This window comes from Sitophilus oryzae, unplaced genomic scaffold (genome assembly GCF_002938485.1).
Source record: "Sitophilus oryzae breed Bouriz unplaced genomic scaffold, Soryzae_2.0 scaffold_771_pilon_pilon, whole genome shotgun sequence".
Taxonomy (NCBI): domain Eukaryota; kingdom Metazoa; phylum Arthropoda; class Insecta; order Coleoptera; family Curculionidae; genus Sitophilus; species Sitophilus oryzae.
Genome location: NW_022147386.1, coordinates 760,308 through 781,302, shown reverse-complemented (window position 1 = coordinate 781,302; position 20,995 = coordinate 760,308). Strand labels below are relative to the sequence as shown.

The 20,995-nt window shown below is 32.2% G+C and overlaps 2 protein-coding genes across 4 annotated transcripts in view; both read right to left on the bottom strand.

Moving 5' to 3' along the window:
- Positions 1–4,090: 4,090 nt before the first annotated feature.
- LOC115888486 (UPF0160 protein) lies at positions 4,091–6,049 on the bottom strand. Its single transcript, XM_030908231.1, has 6 exons — positions 5,926–6,049; positions 5,597–5,753; positions 5,397–5,542; positions 5,008–5,344; positions 4,713–4,957; positions 4,091–4,644 (listed from the first exon to the last, which is right to left on the bottom strand). Exons 1-6 carry the CDS (start codon positions 5,997–5,999, stop codon positions 4,467–4,469), a joined length of 1,137 nt encoding a protein of 378 aa, XP_030764091.1. The 5' UTR covers positions 6,000–6,049; the 3' UTR covers positions 4,091–4,466.
- Positions 6,050–6,286: 237 nt separating this feature from the next.
- LOC115888485 (NADPH oxidase 5-like) overlaps positions 6,287–20,995 on the bottom strand; it is a 160,919-nt gene continuing 146,210 nt past the window's right edge. The window contains exons 11-20 of one of the 3 annotated variants that reach the window (XM_030908229.1): positions 20,560–20,753; positions 20,021–20,339; positions 19,504–19,833; positions 17,114–17,252; positions 16,350–16,573; positions 15,311–15,438; positions 15,135–15,227; positions 12,446–12,655; positions 10,453–10,656; positions 6,287–6,691 (exon numbers count right to left, since the gene is read on the bottom strand). In XM_030908229.1, the coding sequence (XP_030764089.1) occupies positions 6,494–6,691; positions 10,453–10,656; positions 12,446–12,655; positions 15,135–15,227; positions 15,311–15,438; positions 16,350–16,573; positions 17,114–17,252; positions 19,504–19,833; positions 20,021–20,339; positions 20,560–20,753 (2,039 nt within the window). In that variant the 3' untranslated portion in view covers positions 6,287–6,493. Of the gene's footprint in view, positions 6,692–10,452; positions 10,657–12,445; positions 12,656–15,134; positions 15,228–15,306; positions 15,439–16,349; positions 16,574–17,113; positions 17,253–19,503; positions 19,834–20,020; positions 20,340–20,559; positions 20,754–20,995 lie in introns of those variants that run through there. The other 2 variants (XM_030908230.1, XR_004051274.1) reach the window with 2 other exon arrangements.

Here is a 20,995-nt window from a genome sequence, read left to right as displayed (position 1 = left end):
GGACTAACGTAAGCCACATGACTGAGCCAAGAAAATGGTAGACATAGGTATCAGGTGCTCAGACCTCTCAATTAATAATCGTTGTTATTCAGTGTGTACCTCCAGAACTGACGGCCATTTTGTTGTCCATATTGCTATATTGATACAAGCAAAATAGTACGAACTATAATAAATGAAACATAATATTTATCTAACTAAAACGTTCATATTTTAAGTTATTTACAGTGGAACTAAATACCACAGCATCAGTTTATTATGAATTTAAGTTAGTTTTTACAGTCTAGTTTGTCTTTAAGAGGTAGCTATATACAATTACAATCAAAGTATAAATATTATTTAAAAAAAATAGATCTAGGAGCTTTTTCTTTCTTCTAAATTAAATATTAATTTTTTGACAATTTTTATGTGCATGAAATTACTTATCATAGATTATTACTGAAAAAATCACTGCATTCAATAGTACCGGATGTGATAGGTACCGTTTAATTTTAAAACTAACTTAAGTTAATAATAAATTTACTGTATATTATTCTATAGAACAGGCATGTAAACAAATATCGTATGATCGAAAAAAGGGCATCCAGTTGGCTTGGAAATGATGATCGATGCCATTCACTATATAATTTTACATACCATATAGCTATCTTCATTTCCAAACCATCTCTGACGCTGTTTTTTAGATCGTATGGTATATATTTACATTGTCAAAATTATTTTTCATTAGATGAATAAATAGGTCAAATTTATTCTTTAGAAACTAAGTACAGAAGCTATATATATAATAATTATTAAGTAAAAAATAAAATTTAGCGCATATGTTGAATAATTTATACTATTACTGCTTAATACTTTTAGATTTCTTCGCTTAGCAAAAAAATAGAAATATATGAAAATATGATGAAAATACATTTAGATATCACAATTTTTTTTTGTATTTAATATATTTTTAGAATACTTACAGAAACTGTACCAGCGAAAAATATGAAAATCTAAATAAATCCTTAATTATATTTTTAATTCGCTAAAACTCCACTTTAATATTATTGTAGACATTTTAGAATTATTTTATAATCAGCTTTTAGCGCTGATAAAAAAATCATAAAACTGTTTTTATAACTACAATGTATTTTGAAATCTCTTGAGCAATACTTTTAGTACATTCGAAATAAAACCATATCATACATGTAATAAGAGTTACTATATTACATTAAAAAATACACACGAGTTCGTCCCAACCCGTACAATGAAGAAAAAGATACATTTTAAAAAGATTTCTAAGAAATTTTAAATAAAATTTATACTCTCTAACAATATATAAATATATTATCCATTTGTATATAAGATTATTTAAAATATTAACAACGTTTATGCTTTCTATAACGAATACTAGATATAAATATCGCTTGATTTTTTTTATTTTAGTTTTTCGTTTATTATTATGAAGTTTCTGAACGGCCTAAATACTGAAAAAAAAGTAAAGCTACCTAATCAGCGAAAAAAAGCATTTAATTGTGATAAAAAATATATTATAATTATAAAAAAATGTCCGTCATGTTCTTTAGACTTCGCTCTTGGGTTGTTATATGTAACTTGGCACTATATAAGTATTGTTATAGAACTGAAACATTTTCCTCGTATAAATATAGTGTGATCAAATAGAATAGCCGTCGCAGTAGGCGTGAAAATAATATTTCAGACCAAGCTTTTATTATGTCCACCACAAGTTAAAACATAATAAATCTAACTGAAATATATGTATGCGCCCACTAAGACGTCGTTTTTATTTCGTACACAAAAAAGTTTTTTTTTAATTTTAAAAATAAGAAATAAAATCTCTGTATATTTAGTCTCGTTTTCTTATGTTTGATTTGAGAAAAAATGCTTAGTTTTCGAGCAGACTCCAGTTTAATAGATCTATCAATGAAATGAAGAAGATATTTTTATATTAACAAAGTATATATTATTCTTCCTACATTTATACCATCAGAATATACACTAAGTCTATTTTTATTATTATAGAAAATGCTGAACCCGTAAATTTCATATTTGCAACCGAGAATAGCGACTTTTTTTGACAGGACAAAATAAAAAAAATGTATAAATCCAAAAAGTTCATCATCCTAAAAACGTGCCAATTGGTAGAGCTTATAGTCAATAGTGTCATGTAACATATTTATATAGAATATTGCTTTGTATATTTGTACATAAACTAATATAAACCTCCTCGTTACGTTATTTAGTAAATCAAATTTACTTACTTATTTACTGTCATACTTTGTTGGCCTGTTATGCCGAATAGTCGTTTCTTCTTTAGTTTTAAAGCTTTTGCCGTGCAGCGCTGCCAAACGTATTGTGTTTTCAGTGGGAACAGTTTTTTTTATTATTTCAATATATTTCTTGAGCTAAATAAACCTTACCTACTTGATTGCTATAAATTTATTATTATTCTAGGTATAGACACTGATAGTGAAATGAACTTATGGGAACTTAGATTGCCTACTATGCACACTATGGCAAGGAGCAAATTAATATTTTTTTTATTTAGAGTTGCTACATCAATGATGAAGGTTTGACATTATTTTCAGTACATAGAAGTTTTTTTAGGATATCTGAGAGCCCATAAGTTGTAGAGAAGTTTTGGACCTGTTTGGAATATGTATTAAAAAAGTATCTACGCTATATCAAAATAATAACAAACCCAAAGAACCTAAGAATACAAATACAAACTTTTAAGTCCAAAATTTCTCTAATAAGAATTAAGCATTATTGTATAAGCAAAAAGAATAGTAATAATGAATCTTCAAGGAATGTTTTCTTATAAAGTTCAAAACCAAGAACTGTTCCCCAACTGTACCTGACTTTGAAACAATTTCTTTTAGAATAATTATTAAAGTAATAATTATGGATATTTTGTTATGTAATTAATAAATTTGTTTCATTGTAAATCCTGTTACTTAGTCGTTTAGGGAATATTTATGTATTACATTATATTATGGTGTCTCAATATGGAAATGTGCTCATTTTATATCAAAAAAATGTGTATTAAAACCTTTCAATAAATGTCAATATGAATGTAGCTCATCTTTACGTCTAATTTTTTTTATAATGTTATTGCAGTTTGTAGAATTAAAAAGACATGTGTCTATAAAAACACACTGTGTGTTCAAACTAAGAAGAAAAATAGGTATTGCATTTATAATTATGAAAAAAATTACAAAAAAATATTACAGCAATTCAAATAATTATCCAGTTAAGGACAATCTCTTAATCAGACCACCTGTATATTATAAATGCGATAGATATAAAAAATAGAAAAAATAAACATTGTTTTCTTCTTATATAAGCGTTTAAGTAATGTTTTCTAATTTGTGTTAAATTAATTTTGTTGATCTATGAATATTTGTTGTTAAATTCTGTCCAAAAATTTCCAAACATATGTTTAAGAAAATGTATATGTAAATATACTTGTATGCACAATAAAATGGCGTTGTAAAAAATATTTGTTATTTTATTCCCCATATTAAATACACAAATTAGTTAAAAATATACCGTGTGGAACATCGGTACACGGGACATAGGAAATCCCATATAAATTTTGAAAAGGTCAAATATTATATATTACCTCCCCAGATGATTTTATGCAAAAATTGCCAGTTGGCTGGGAAATGACGATCGATGACATTTCCCATATAAAATGACAACAATTTTAATTTCATAGCCATCGCTGACGCCGTTTTTTCGATCATACGGTATTAGACTTTTTTGAAGAGGCGTTAAAGTTGTAGTTTCGTCTAAAATTTCGTTTTTCTTGGTGTAGGCATCTAAAAGTTATTTGCAAAAATCTACCTTCAAATATGAGCCTCTAATACCAGCAAAAATATGACTTTGTCAATGTCAAATTCGATGTCACACGCAATTTGACAATGACACAATCACATTTTTGCTGATATTTTAATTGTAGGTTTCTCTATGCCGTATTATAAATTTTACTAATTTGTTGATTGACCTTTTGAAAATTTATATGGGATTTCCTGTCTCGTGTTCTGATGCACCACACTGTATAAGTTTACTCTTGAAGAAAAATAATACCTACTCAGTTGTCTAGTTTTTATTAAAATGCCAATGATCTAGGTAATACAATTTTTCACACTTAATGTTAGATGTTAGTTCATAAATACTTTTTAAAATTTTTCTTCAGCAAAAACACAAGTTTTATTAGGAAATAAATGCAATTAGTAAATGTAAAAAGTCAATATACAATTTAAGCTTTCAAGGTATAGTTCAAAAAAAAATGTATCGATAATTAACAATTTGATCTTATAATAAAATATCATCATTTGCTTTATCTACAGTTCAATATCCTTTTTTCAATATTCTTATAGGAAGAAAAAAATAGAAATAGTTCCATCAACATTTCATAAATATTTCCAGATCCAGAGCATTTTAATAAATTACAAAAATTAACTTTATTCCCTATCAACTGATGCAGCATTTAAACTTTGTATTGCCATTTGTAACGCACCCTCTTTAGTTTTATTTCCACCGATAAATCCTGTTGAATGGCAAAATATACAATTTTCAATTCCTGCAACAGTGCTTAGTTCTTCATCACGTACTCCCAACCAATTTTTATGCAAAAAGACTCTATAAAGAACACAAATAAAAAAACACATATTAATAATGATATAATATTAAATCTATAGATCACTTACCGACATATGAAACTATCAGGCTGTATTGGTATCCCTTGTATTCTCCAAGTATCACTAGTCTTATCATGAAAAACACAAAATTTTATTTCCCCAGAAATGTTCATTTCTTCTTCTAAGATGTGTAAATGGTCTTTCCATGAACACCTATCTACCAGCAACATAATCTCACCAGTCTTATACACACTCTTTCTATTTTCTATACTCTTTTTTACAATTTCTCTTGCAGGCCACCATACAGAGATTCCCTTTAAAATACAGTATTAGAACAATCACTACTGTGTACTAAATAACTCACATCAATAACATGTTCCTTAAATTCAGATCCTACTAATGCTACCGCTTTTTCAAACAACTGATCAGTATCTTCATTCAAACTGTTCCATGCAGGATTCAATCGATGAACTCTAGCACTTAAATGTGTGTTTATTTTGTATCTTGGCTTGCCTTCGGGATACATAGGAACACCATTATCAATAGCATCTAATTCTTCTACAAATCCTTCATAAATGTAAAGGAATAAGTTTTTCAAACACTCAGAATCAGCTAACTTTTTGCAGAGTTTTGATTGAGCTAATATTTCACTTAGAATTTCTAAACCAAAATGAGCATACACCAAACCCGCAGAACTTAACCTACAAATATTAACATAAACAAATTTAGCAAATGATTGTCACAATTACTAACCTTATGTTATTAAACTTGTTCTTTGTTAACTCAGGCCTTATGGTATGAAGGGTTTCTTGAAATGATTTCTGATGGTGATCAAATCTATTTCTTTTTGGATCATATTCGGCTCCAACATCAACCACTATATCACACGTGTCTAGAATCTAAAATTCGCATAAATCAGTTATATACCTATTAAAACAATAAATACTACATACTTTAGGATCACGAGTCCTAACAATTTCAGCATCAGCATACTCAGGAAGTTGTTTCAACATAAAGCATGCCAATGCTTCATCACAGTGAAACATTCCATTATGGGTGCCTATTTTCTTAACTAAACGAGGTAGCTTGCTAGAACCCATAGTACTAAACCTGAAATAAAATTAAAACTCTGTATATCTTGGCAAATCAAAAAATCAAAGCAACATAAACAAGCATATTATAGGTATAGTTGAAGTGCTTGTTTAAAAAGCTGGTGTATTAGAAATAATATGTAATAATGTTGCTATTTATTACAAATATACTTAAAAATAAAATGTTTTACCCTTTCCACACGGTGGACGTTAACTCATTGGATAATTTTAAGAAATGTATGCCAAAATTTACGGCCCTTTCCATTTAGAAATAACCTTACTTTTTATTATTGTTGGAAATGGTAGATTTATTCTGTGGCAGACAACAAAGACATTTGAACATGATTTGAACCATTTGAACTACTAAATATTTTATTTAACTAGTTGCCTACACCTTGAAATGATAATTATTTTTAAATTGTAAAAAAATATTAAATGCTTATTACATTAATTTGCTTATGTGTTAATACTATAGCTAAAGAACTAATTTTGTAAAAAAAATATAGAAATATTTGTTTTAAAAATAGTTTATTTACAAGAAAAATAGAAATATATATAGACATGAAAAAATAAATAATATAGAACCCACTACCTCCCGAAAATCGTGTTAGAACATTAATATTTACAATATGATATAATTTGTATACAACAAAGACATCATGTGAAAATATATACACTATTTTGAAATACGCACTAACTTACATACAAAAACGATTTATAAACAATATCTACAACATTTAGACAAAAAAATAGTATTAACTAGAAACTTTCTTTTCTGAATATGAATCCATATTGGTCACATTTCACTTTTAGAATACGCCCTAATTGAGGAGGGCCGCAGTAAAACAGGGTGACTTTTCCTTTTTTCTGATCCGCTATTTGTTTGAAAACTCTATCCCAGTTTGGTCTACCAGCATTGGTTCTGGTTTTCAATCCTGTAATAAGGTCCCTTTTTTCCTAAAACGAAGCTATAATTATAATAATTATTAATAAACTATTACTTCTTAACCCATTTAATTCCATGACACTTTTTTTTCCAAAAACTGTTTTTTTCTGCTATATATGCTTAGAATTAAGTCTAAAAAGACCCATAAACAAATGTTTTATCATGTGTACTCATTTGGGTACAGTGGGAACTTGGAAACACAAAAATTAATTACTATAAACACTTTTTTAATACAAAATATTAGTTTAGTTCAATAGTTACACACAATTTTAAGCGTCTGTATGGAATTTCTCAAAAAACATTCTCGCTCTATACACAAAGTTACATTACACTTGATACACATCCAGCGAGCTCTCATGTGGCAATGTCGGCACCTCAACTGTTTTTCCAATTTTTTAGGAAAATGTCCATCCTCGTTTTGCATAATACTCTTAGGGACTGCACCAGTCGATCTGATAGTAAATTGCGTTTTTCCGAATTCATTAACTCAGTGGGGGTGAAAGATACCCTCTCATAACTGCTAAGTATTTCTAATTCTTGTTTATATTATATGGAAGAATAAGGAACCTTTATTCTTCCGCAAATATATCCATAGGATTAGATTCATGGGCAATAAGTCGTCATGCGGCCTCGACGGCCAACGGCTGGGATCTTGGTTAGCTATTCAATTATTCTTGAAATTGGCTGCAAAAATTTGCTGATAACTTCAACGTTTAGAGGCGGTGCGTCGTCTTGCTGGAAAAATATGTTTTCGAGTTCCATTAAGGACATATCATCAATAAGGAGTCCAAAGTCTACTAGTTAAAAGTGACAAACTTTTAAAAATTCTGTATTTCGAAGGGAATAAGAAAATATCAAGTGCTATGTTTTTGGAAAGGTAATTTTAAATTCTTTTCAGTTAATTAAAAATATAGAGGGTGTCCCAAATAAAAAATAAATTATTCTGTTGATAACTCTTAAATTATTAATTTTAAAAAAACCATTAAATTCTACGTAAAAAGTTGCTTTGGAAATGTTTTTATGATAGTGACGATGTTTCTAAGAAATGTTAATAGATCAATTTTCTCATCACTTGCATAAAAATACAACTTCCAAGCATTTACAGCACAAACGTTGAGAGTGTATGTAAAAAGCTGCAACCACCATTTTTTACCCTGGATGGAAATTCGGTAGTTATTGACAGCTTTGATACGTTGTAAGTAGCAAACAACTTTGGTTGAGGAATTTCAACTTTCTCATTTTTTCGAAGACCAGCGTTTTACTTTTGTCAATGGTTCTACTGTCTCAAAATTCGAAAAGCCTTGTAAAACCTTGTAAATATCATATTAACAAGGCTGTTATTCTTCCAAGTAATAAAGAGCTGGTTTCATCATAAAACGTTTGAAAATGATCACGGTCTCTCTTATTCCATAGTCCTTTCTCATCGAAAGGACAATTGTTTGCCCTATTCTCAAGAATAGTGCCCGTTCCTCTAAATCCTTTTTCTCTTTGGCTCACCTCTTTTCTCTTTGGCTCACCTCTGTCAGACTCAATTGCTTCTATGGCATCAACCAAAAAATGAAAACGTTGTCCGTAGAAAGCCCGAGTGCCTATAGGTTCATGTTCGGGTTCCATTACAGCAAACGACTAAAAAGTATATAAAACTTTTATGTACACGAACGCCCATTGTACTCAAATGAGTACGCTAATAAATTTTGTAAAATATTACAAAAATGTTGTAAAATATATATATTAATAATGCACCTAGATAGATTATACATATTCATGATCATATCTTGGTGCATGTATTGTTAGATAACAATACATACTACTATGTGAGCAAATGTCAAAATAATTACAAATAACTAGGGTTTATATCAAAAAACTCCATCTGAAATAATCTTTTCGTCATACTATATTGTTATATTATTATAACATAAGCAAAATCAGAATGGAAAAGATGCATATAACGTCCGCCGGACGTTATCATAACGGCCGGCGGCCGTTAAGTTTCTAAGGTAATCGTAACGTCTGTCACCTGCAACAATGACTATTTATTGTCAGTTGGACTTTTCAAAAATTGGGAAAATAGACCATAGCGAGATGTCGCGAGAAATTCCGTTGGAAATACAGGAGGAAGCGGCTGCGGCTACTCAAAATTATACTTCCGACTATAACCAGAGAGAGATATCAGCAGGAATATGACAATTTTTTGAAGTGGCGGCAGGATAGAAGTATAAACAGCGTAAATGAAGCGGTATTGCTGGCTTATGCTAAAAGAATGTCTGAAATGTATTCTCCTACATCACTGTGGACAAAGATATCCATGCTGAAGCTTGCGTTGAGAGTATATGAAAACATCGACATATCAAGGTAAAAAAGCCATTATATTCTTCGATATTTAATCATACTCATCTAAATTATATTTGTTCATAGATTTGGTAAACTGTTCATGTTTCTGAGGCGCAAAAACGAAGGTTATTCACCAAAAAGCCAAAGTTCTGTCGGAGAATGACATAAATAATTTTCTACTGGATGCCGATGATTACACCTGGTTACTCGAAAAAATTGTATTGGTGCTTGGTATTCTTGGAGCTTGTAGGCGCAGCGAGCTTTGGTCACTCACAGTTGATGATTTCGAAGATTCGGAGAAAAATATTCTTGTCTCATTAAGAAATACTAAAAATAGGAAAGATAGGAAATTTCTTATTCCAAAAACGGGCCTTCCGTTTGATGCCTATGGTTTATACAAAAAATACATCAACCTGCGTCCTCGTAACTTTGACAATCCAAAATTTTTCATTGGTTACAAGAAAGGCAAGTGTGTTAAGCAAATCGTCGGTATACATACCATCGGGGAGCGTACCGCAGAAAATTGCAAAATTTTTGAACTTGGAGAATCCAGAACGTTATACAGGGCATTCATTTCGTAGATCATCAGCAACCATGCTCGCCGAAAATGGTGGTGATTTACTATCGCTAAAGGAGCTAGGGAGGATGGGAGTCTTCAACAGTGGCAGAAACTTACATAGAAAAATCAGTTTCCAAAAGAATGAAAATAACAAATCAACTTTTTCATGATAGCTCCAAAAATAATGTGTCTTTAGTGGATACAAATATTTGCCATTCTTCAGTAGCATCTTCTTCTATAAAATCTGTAAATCCCTGGGAAGGATTACAGATTCCTAAGAACAACAAGTGCACTTTTAATTTCCATGTTCATTATCATGAAAAATGAATTTTAGTATAAGACATTATGTATTTTTATCCTTACTTGTGTTATTGTTCAATAAAATTTGTTATTAAATAGTAGTGTTTATTGCTCTAAAAAATCTGCAGTATGACGAAAAATCTAGAACGCAACACGGCCGATAACAAATAACGGCCTTGGCTGCTTATGATCCTCGGCTATCGCCTCGGATCACAAACTTCAGCCCGGCCGTTATTTGTTGTTTATCGGCCTTATTACGTTAATAACTATATCTTGTCACCACGTGTTGGCTTCGACTAATAATTTCTCTGACAGAACCGGAAGAGCCATTTATAACATTTTTTTAAACATACCCTAGTTATAGCCTAAATAGGTATTCTGAAGTGCAATATTTCACAACAAATCCAACAGGTGTCTTCACCAAGCAGTTAATTTTCGTGTACCCAAATGAGTATAGAAATGGGTTAAGTTCTTACTAAAACTAAACTATATTATACATAGCTAGCAGAAGCAATTTAATATGCTTTTTATGATTGATTTTCCTAATTTTCTTGGAAAGGTTCAAAATCAAAAAACCTGTACCTTTTCATGTAACAGATCCAATGCTAGCTGTAGACCAACAGCTTTCATGTCAGTTTTCTGTAATGCACTTGTGATATACATGTGCATTTCCAAAAATCTTTCCATAGCACCTCCTAGTTCAGCTTGTTCTATTTCTAGTTGAGACAATAAATTCACGAACCATTCAAAAGATCTTTGATTTCTATTAATCCAGAAGAAATCAACCTGAAAACAATCAAAGAGAATAAATTCAATATTAACAGAAATCGACAGAAAATTAAACATGCCTTCCTAAATGTTTACTAATATTTGTTTATATTTTTTTAGTTTAGTGACTTATAAACAGCTAAGCTCACTCGGGGGAAACATGAAGGCACGCTGTGTAATATTATCCAAAGGGGACTTCGTATCACTGAGAGATGGTGCAGGACTGTCGAGCTGAGCATCAACTCAGACAAAACCGTGGTAGTGCCATTCACCAGAAAGCGAAGTCTGAAAACTTGAAAAAAATCCATCAGAGGGAAAGGAAATATTGCCATCACAGGAAGTCAAACATCTGGGAATAAGCCTGGACAGTAAACTTCTCTGGAACAGACACATGAAGAATATATCAGCAAAGCCACAAAGGTTCTCATGATATGCAGAAGACTGGCGGGAAATAGATGGGGCTGAGCCCCTAACATTTTGCGCTGGATGTATACCATGATATTAAGACCCATGATTACCTATTGAGCAGTTGCTTGGTACATAAAGCTAGAGCATCGTACAGCAAGGCAAAACTTGTGCGAAGTGTCGTCGGTAGTTATGCCAATCCGACAATAATTAGAATATTCATTGACGAAAACAGTACTGGTAGAATTTTCAGGTCAGGGGCTTGGAACACCCTCTAAAAAAATTCCACTCCTCCAACTCCCAGTGGAAGACATACCAAGAATGTATGTATAACTTTGAGAAACGTCTCATTGTAGTATTGAGCAATATAAAAGATTGGAAGAGAGATATGTTTGCTCAGCATGTAAAAGACCATACCATAACGTGGTATACTGATGATTTCAAACCAAATAAGCAAGGACAGGTATAGGAGTATATTTAGGCCAAAAACTAAATACTCGCTTCAGGCAGAAATCTGCGCTATCGAAAGATGCGTAAAGTTTATCTTAGATAGGAACTATCGAAAACAGGAAATAGGCATCTTATCCGTTAGTCGAGGAGCACTAATACTGATCAACTCAGTAACCATCAATTCAAAGTTGGTTAAAGAATGCCTAGAGAAACTGAACAAATTAAGCAAAGAAAATAAAGTCCTCCTACTCTGGATACCCGCTCACCAAGCTGAATGAAGCTAGATAGAAAAAGCAAACAATCTAGCTAGAAAAAGAGCAAACACCGTTCCAACTCGACCAAAACCGTTCTGCTTTCCAACCGGAAACCAACTTAAATCGGAATCCTCTAACAGTCTAAGACATTAGAAAAAAGTTTCTCAGAACTTACGACCGAGAGGAACAATCTTCGGATTCTAACAGGACACTGTCTTCTCAACGAACATCTCAGTAGATTGAAGCTGAGAAGGAATGACGAATGCAGTTCTGTGGGGAAATAGGGAAACACCGGGACATCTTATCACTGAGTGCGCCGAGACGACAACCGTTCGTTTTCATTCAGTTTTAATCATCTGCTGATGATGTTGGGTGCATGGTTAGCCAAACGCGCGTCCAGTGCAAAAGTAAAAGTGTATTGGTGTATTGTAGTGATTTAGTGTTTTATTTTGTTGTTGTAACACCAAAGGTTCAAACTCTCAACTGTAACCGTTCGTGGTATAAACTTTGGTACGGCTGATGTCGGAGATGTGAAGCTGGCCGACTGTAGCCGTCTCAGATACTGGCTTTTTTCCGCTTTTTTCAAAGCTTTGAGATTCTATGATGAGTTATAACTCGTTATAACTGAAGAAAGGGAAACACACAGTAGACCTGTAAGGTGATTAACCCCCTCCTAAACATTCTACTTATAAACTTACTTTTCTTAAATTCATTATTGATGCTGGTATGTCGGAAGCCCACGAATATGTACATTTTGGGCAAGTATGTCGAGCTTTCCAATATTTGTGCATTATGGACTGTAAAATGGAAGCAAATGGGGTCACTCCTATACCGGTCGCAATAAGTACCGCATGTTGAGCTCTAAATATGTGACTAGATGGTGCTCCATAAGGTCCATCTAAGAAAATCTATAAAAAAATATAAAAGCTATAAAACAGCAATGTTCTTAATATTCATATTTAATGCACACCATAGAGATTCAGAGAGGAATTTCAGAGCATTTATTAAATTTAAATTTAATCAAACTGATTCCAATTTTATGAATATTATTATTATAATATACTGAAATAAATTTTTACATTCTGTTGCACATCTACGCACCTAAATATCTGTAATTATAATATAATAAAAAATACCTATAGTCAAGCGCATGCTTTAGATGACAACAGCAAGACTACTATTTTTGAGAAATTACATTATTTTTTTAACTGTTAAAATCAAAGCACATATGTATATGTAATCAATTCTATTGAACGCAGTCTTTCTCCACTTTGTATAATGCAAACTTATTTATATTAGTAATACGTGAACCGTTAATACAGTGAGTTTAATTTGTATTAGTCAAAAAAAAAGCTGTAAAAGGTTGTCCAAATTGGACACTTTTAAAGGGAAACACCCTTTTCTATAGGAGGTAGACGAAAAATAATATCGGTGTCTGGGAGCTCATTTCAACTGATATTAGTTTTTCGTCTATCTCCTATAAAAAGGGTGCTTGGTGTTTCCCTTTAAAAGTGTCCAGTTTAGCCAGCCCTGTACAATTAAAAATTTTGGATTGTTAAAATATTGTTATTATATTACTGTTAATTAGTTGCAAAGTATTTTTTCAAAATATATGTTAATATTTATATAATACAGGGTCGCTGATATGTATGAGAACAGTCGATTATTAGATAAAATATGAAAGGTACGGCAAAAAGTTAAATATAAAAGTTATAGGGTTATTAAATATCTATTAGCGGGTAATAAATTTATGTCATATATATAGGGTCGGTCATAGAGTCGTGGCACATCAAAGATTTATTTTTTTAATTAGAAACCGCTGTATATTATTGCATATTTCGGTTCTTCCTTCAATTCTGAGCAAAAATCGAGATACACACAATGTACGTCAAACCAACCCAAGCAGCATTTGGACGTCGGGACAACGTTCATTGTGTCTCGCGACCAAACGTCGGGGCGCAACGTCGGCACAACCTCGTACCAACCCTAGTCTGCACTAGTTTGGAGAATAATTTTTGGGTCGAAACGACGTTGGATACCGACGTTGGCTAGAAGCCTAATTTAGTACAAACTGCAACGTTGTTTAAAATCCTAATTCACAGAAATACAAAACTAATATGGCGTCTAAGTCGCATTTTATCCTAAATTGGGATAATTATAGTAAAAATATTATTTTTATGATTTAGTTAGAGACGTATGTCAGATGGCAGTGAAGGAAAACAAAACAAAAGTATTTAAGTGTGGAGGATGTTTGAAGATCATAATTATTGAAACACTTTAACCGACTCTGTAACTCGTTACCCAAGGCAAAAAAGTTAAACGCAAACAACTTTATTGATAAATGTATTGTTTCTACAAAATTAAAGAAGTTTTAAACATTTTCTTCAATTTTTTTTTAGTAAAATGAGAATAATTTATTCGCAGTCGAAAAAATTGTTTCCGCGTGTTTTTTAGGGTCAAATATTTCAAGTTAATGTATTCAAAAAGCAGGAATTGCTATTTTAGGAAAGAAACATTTTCTTATTTAACAACATGGCGGCTTTCACTTTGTTGTTTTGGAGATTAAGATGGAGTAGTTCGAGAAGTCGCATACTGGACTAATAAAGTCGCAGTTCGGCCTTAACAGGTAGTATACTAGTCGCAAGATTGCCTAATTTAGTCATCCTAGAGTCTAGCTTGTGCCGCCCTCTATAATATAAATAAACGAGGGAGTGGATAAACTATCGGTAATATATGTCGATGTATATTTAAATTTAGTTTTATATGTACCTTTCTTATGTCCCATTTTAATTAAGTTTTTTTTATAAAAACAAAAACAGCACTGAACTGTCTGACTGAACAGAACAATGAAGTGAAAATTTAAAATTTAAGGTTATGGTTCAATACAGTTGCAAAAAGGTAGTGACTCGACGTCCTACCAAGGTAAGAATAAGGAAATCTAAACAACGTTGGAATTAGTAAAACAGACGACGTTTGCATAACGTTGGAATAGGTCCTGAAACTGACGTCGGAAAACTCTATATTGTCCAACGTTGTAACTACGTTGTCCGAATCACCTAGAGATCACTTAAGCAAAAAAGGTTACAAGACAACGTTTATTCGACGTCGCAGAAGCTTCCTACTTTGCTGTAGTACTAGACCAACGTCGGCACAACGTTATAAAAACGTTTAAATTTATTTTAATACCCAAGGTAGGGAGCTAACTATTTTTTGTAACTAATCCAACGTTGTGATTAGTAAACATGTGATCGCAAGTCGTGAAAATGCTACTTGGGCCTATAACTTCTATATTTAACTTTTTGCGGTACCTCTTATATTTTACCTAATAATCGACTATTGACATACATATATCAACGACCCTGTATAATAAGTTAATGCAACCATCACCTCTGTCCCTTGCTTGTCCGAATATTTCACTTTAATATCCTTCATTATCAGATTTTCATCACTAACCCTTCTTCCTAAGCACCCTCCAATATTCTATACAGGTACCATTTTAAACAAAACATAATTAATATATCTTTATATCTAGTACAGTTTTATTTATTTTTGTTTATACCTACTTCTAATGGTTTGCCTACAGGATAATTTAAAGGTTTCAGTTTTGGATCGGCGGCTGTCATATCCTGAAGCTGAAAACTTTGGCCTTCTTCTACTTGTCGTTCGGGACTATAATAGTTACTTTCACCTCCTAAAGATATATTTTAATTGGGTTAACTGTAACTTATTGTCACACTATTAAAGCAAATTCAAAATACAGGATGTTTCTCAAAAGTGGCTCGTCCCTCTAACTTTTTTATTTTTTCAGACAAATAAACGGTATTTCATATGTTACTATAGGACATAAATCAGGAATGATTCATTAATTGTTTTCGATCACTTCCTGCTTCACCGCAAATGACAACTTTTGTTTTTTAAATGGCACCCTCGGTATTTTTTACTTTATTCGCTAGAACTTGACACTTTGAATAGAATGATATATCATATGTCAACTTTTGACATATGGCTGTGTTAAAAATGCTAATTTTTAATCTAGGAGCGTTGGAAAAATAGATTTGATCTTCTAATATTTTTCATGTTTTGTCTAGGCCGGTTAAAAGATGTCCAAATCGTATTTTTAATCATAACTCAATTTTTTCGAATGAAGGTAGTTGGTCTATTATCATTGGCATATTTGGAAAAAGCATTTTTTTACGAAAAATTTGGTGCCACACACTTGGTATTTCGAGTCAAATTGTCGTCACATTTACGGCCATATGGTAATATGGCCGTAAACTCTCTCACAATTTACTTTTTTAATTTTTTGTACTATTTTTTTAACTGAAAATATAAAAAGTTGCCATATATGATATGTCAACGTATTTAGAATGTACTCAGAATGGTGTCATTTAAAAATCAAAAGTTGTAGTCATTTCCGGTGCAACAGAAAGTGACCGAAAACAACTGAATACGTCAATCGATCCTAATTTATGTCATATACTATACTAACATACCAAATCTCGTTTTTTTTGTATCAGAAGCTATAAAAAATTTATAGGAGTGAGCTACTTTTGAGAAACACCCGGTATGTTATTTATTATTTCAATTATGTATATTACCTACCTATAGTTGATATAAATGATGTGTTCTCCTTTTTCTCACAATTCTCTAAACTAGGTGTTTTGAAGGCTATAATAGTTGGCTTATTTCTCATATATCTGAAACTTTGAGCCAGACTTTTGTTTTGTGGGCTCAAATAAGCAAGTCCTAATGATTTCATTCGAGCTTTCCTCATTTGGCATTGATCAAAGCTTTTTTCTGACTCAGATCTCATATATTCTCGTAGTCTATAAACAAAAATATAAAATATTACATTGAGTATAGTTACTCTGATATAATCCAGATAAATATTCCAGGAGGCAGTAAATTTTGTTTGTACCTATTTTCCCAGTGGGTGAATATATAAAAGTTTGTTCGGATGGTAACATTAAATGACAATTTGTGAGTCTGGCCAAAATTTCCGAATGCCTTTACTAGATAAAAATTTAAAAAAGTCCATTTATTTTCCCAGTCAAATATTTGACACTAAACTGAACCATTTTATTAACGGAAATAACAATTTAGCACATCACAAGTAGAGGAAAGTTTTTTATAGGAAAATAATTTCAGTTAAAATAATTAAAACTGTAAAAATTTAAAAAATATATTTTTTGAATGTGCACATATATTATAAATTGTTCTTGCTGGTAATGTATTGTATAAAGAATATTAAACAATAAAGAAGTAAAAATCTTAAACCAGAAACCCTATAGAGCTTTTTTGTCACGCTGTGTCATCCTGTAAGTATACTAAACGGCGTTTCCAGAATAAAGATCAGTTTAACTTACGCTAATAGCCTTTCCCTTTTTTTGATATTATTTTGGACATCCGGTAGTGACAAGGATTTTTCTAATGGTGCTCTTTTCGTGAACAGTAATTTTTGGAGTCTTCTTTCTGGTGTTATACGTCTACTTTTATTAGAGACATCTAAAGGGGGGAATATAAGAAGAAATTAATATCAGAAAAGATTAATTATTATTCTGTCGTATGTCCCCGGATTGTCTTCAAAAAAGGATTTTTTTTATTATTGGCATTTTGAGAAAGATACATATTTCATTAAAAAATGTTCTTATTCTAAAATGGTTAATATCCTGTTTATATTTTTCCAAATTTCCATACCGTTTTAGAGAAAATGAAAAAAATACATGAAATTATGGTTGAATTCTAAGTCCTAAAGTCTTCTAAGACCTAAAAACCAAAACGCGTTTCTAAGGTAATGTAATTTCATTTTCATTCTGTGAATGATTGCTATTGATAGAATTTTAATTAACGCCATATTTTTTGCTGTTTTAAAATCTTAAAAGAAGCACAAAATTTATTTAGTTCAATGTGACGGAAAGGGTGATAATAATACGTATCAAAAAATAATATGATACTTTAACTACTGCAAAAATATGACTTTAATCAAATTTAATAATAACCATCTATCAAAGAATAAAGACTAAATTCGATTACCATAGAAACGCCTTTTGATTTTTAGGGCTTAGAAAAAATTCAACAATATTTTAATTCTCTCGAAAACGGTATAGAAATTTGGAACAATATAAACGGGATTAACCAATTTAGAGCAAGCAAAAATTTTAATAAAGAACGCATTTTCCTGAAAATGTCAATAATAAAAAAATGTTCCTCTTGTAAGAACAATTCGGGGTATTTTGCTACCTGCACTGTAAGAAAATCTACAAAATAAAATAGTTATTTTTAATAGGATTAACATACTTGTCAACCAACCAACCAACAACAGGACCAACTTGTCAGCGGTATTTTATTAATAAAACAAATTTGGCTAACGGACAAAAAATAATAAACTAAACGTGTCGGGAAGTATATCCCCTACCGTCGCGCGTCGTCGGAAGCAAAAATACAAAGAATAAGGCTCCGCGCGCACTGCATCGGATCGGACCGACCAGCAAAAGCGACTACGACCATCGTACATATAGACGGCGCCGGCGTCCACTAAAATATTTCGGCCTGTAGAGGCCAGATTCCTACCTCTACCTATCTACGACAGTCGAGTCATCGCCTTCGCCGTTTCTCGCCGGCCCGATCCGATGCAGTGCGCGCGGAGCTTAAAGGCTCCGCGCGCACTGCATCGGATCGGACCGACCAGCAAAAGCGACTACGACCATCGTACATATAGACGGCGCCGGCGTCCACTAAAACATTTCGGCCTGTAGAGGCCAGATTCCTACCGCTACCTATCTACGATAGTCGAGTCACCGCCTTCGCCGTTTCTCGCCGGACTGGTACCGATTCAGTGCGCGTACAGCTTACGGAAAATATTTAAAATGTCTAAATGCAACTACTCAAGAACGCTTTAGTTTTTTAACAGATATCTACGTCTATTAAAAAACCGTTGACGTTTTGTGTTTTTTGGTTTGGCGTTAAGCATTTTTTGTCCGTTAGGCAAATTTGTTTTTATTGCACTTGGGGATTGGAACCTTTGTTGTTACAAAAGGAAAATAAAACACTAAATCACCACAATACACTAAAACACTTTTACTATTGCACTGCGGATGCGCGTTTCGCTAACCATGTAGCATCATTAGTAGACGATTAAAACACAATTTTTTTTTCACGAGTTTTAATCATGGGTTGATGATGCTAACATGGTTAGCGAAACGCGCCCCCAGTGCAAAAGTAAAAGTGTTTTGATGTAATGTGGTGATTTAGTGTTCTATTTTCGTTAATTTTCTTTTATTAGGTAAATTGCCGTTGACAAGTTGGTTTCCGTTGGAGCAACGCAGCGGTTTTTACAAAAAAATAACTATTTTATTTTGTAGACTTACTTACAGTGCAAACGGCAAAATATCCAAAGGACTTTTTGAAGAGATGATCAAAAATCTTATAATCAATCGGTCTTTTGTCATTGAAAAATAAATAATTCGTATTATGCGTGAATGACTATTTGTTTTGCTGTCACTATTGAAACCATTTGACCATAAAACAATTTTTGATGACGCTTTTGGCGATATTCCAAAGTAATATATTATATTCCGAGTTATATTCATTCAGACTTCAGACGCGAAATACCTCAAACAATTATTGAGTAAATCCAAAAAATATATTAAAAATAATATTTATCCTGTGACACTGCAAGTGAATGGTATGGTATTGTGCATTAGAAAATACTTATTTTTAACTAAGGATTGGCTTGTTGAAAATGTAACTAAATTACCTGGACTATTTCCAATTGTAAAAGTAGCATCACCCTGTGGACCATCAGCAGTATTGTCAAAATTTAAATCATTTGAAAACCCGACTAGCTGTACACCAGTCTTCTTCTTGATACTTTTTTCCCTTGATAGTGTTCTAGTAATGGTGGCTTTCATCTGAGATAAAGCTGTTTGATTGGTACTCTCCGCAGCATTATTTTGTGTATTCACGCTTGAACATGTTTGACGATTATTTGTCTGGCCATTGTGGAGTTTTTCCTGTTCTTTTTCGAAGTAATCGTATAATCTGTTAGTCCACTGTCCAACACCTCTTATATGAAGCCACATGTAATCTACAAAAAGACAATAGTTTATAAAATAAAACATAATCAAGAATAAAATGATGCTAGCAACGATTATACATAGGAGTATAAGTTGAAATTCGATCTATGGTTAATGAGACGACCTATGAGCACCAATAAATTTATTTAATATACTTATACTAGAATAATAAAAAAATCTTTATATATTTGTACTTACCCTCTTGTTCTGGAGCACTACTAATAGTGAATGGATGCCATTCATACTTGGCAATAGCAGGAATATTGGCAAAAATATAATCTCCTGGATGAAAATCAAATTGCGGAGGTCTCTTGATCACCAAATGGGTTACTTTTGACGGCAACAACAATCCCGAACTAATGTAGGTTTTACCTTTGTTCGACATAGTGTCAATTCGAGACATTCTCTCTCCAAAATACAGTATGGCAGGGATAATAAACCACATCCAAAATCTAGGACCATGTATGATGAGTAGAAGCCAGAAAGGAATGTACATCAAATGAGTCCAGTAAAAAACCTAGAAGTTGTTAAAATATACAGAGAAAGTCAAAAGAAATTTAAGTTGTAAATCTTCAGACAATTTTGGAAAAAATATATCAACTGTAGACTATATTTCTATTATCAAAGAAGATGCCATATTTTTTGGTTGAGATTCAGGATATTAAAATTATCTATTACTGACTTCATATATTTGATAATGGAATTTTTGCATTTCAAAATTTTACTATTTTACTTACCTCAAAGCAACCACCTCTTCTGACAAATGCTTGGGAACAAATAAACATAACTAACAGAATAATAAACAGCGCAACACCTGTTGGATTGGCCCATCCAGGAATTAAGCCGAATAACCCTGGTTTGCTTGTAAACAGCCATTCCGCTGTGGTGTAGTTGTTACTGTTTATTTTTGGATCGTTTACAACCACTAAACCTAAAATTGATAAAGAAATATAAGCAACTGTGGTAAGTTTAGTATTTATAAGCACTGCATATTTATTAGACAGCCGGTCGACATAGAACTCGTATAGGTACATATACCTATCGAGTATTATGTAACAATTGAGCTCCATTGAAGATCCGTTTACGAAAACTATTGAAACTGGTGCTCTGATTACCTACATGTGTTGGAGGATAAGCTCGACAGGTAACCACAAACTAGTAAAGTCGACTGGC

What these genes read in the sequence shown, in the direction of transcription:
- LOC115888486 (XM_030908231.1), bottom strand. Translation starts at nt 5,999, where the DNA reads ATGGAAAGGGCCGTAAATTTTGGCATACATTTCTTAAAATTATCCAAT. An exon ending in ACGTCCACCGTGTGGAAAGG is followed by an intron (nt 5,754 to 5,925) that starts GTAAAACATTTT and finishes ATTTTATTTCAG; the next exon opens with GTTTAGTACTATGGGTTCTA. An exon ending in AACAAGTTTAATAACATAAG is followed by an intron (nt 5,345 to 5,396) that starts GTTAGTAATTGT and finishes TAATATTTGTAG; the next exon opens with GTTAAGTTCTGCGGGTTTGG.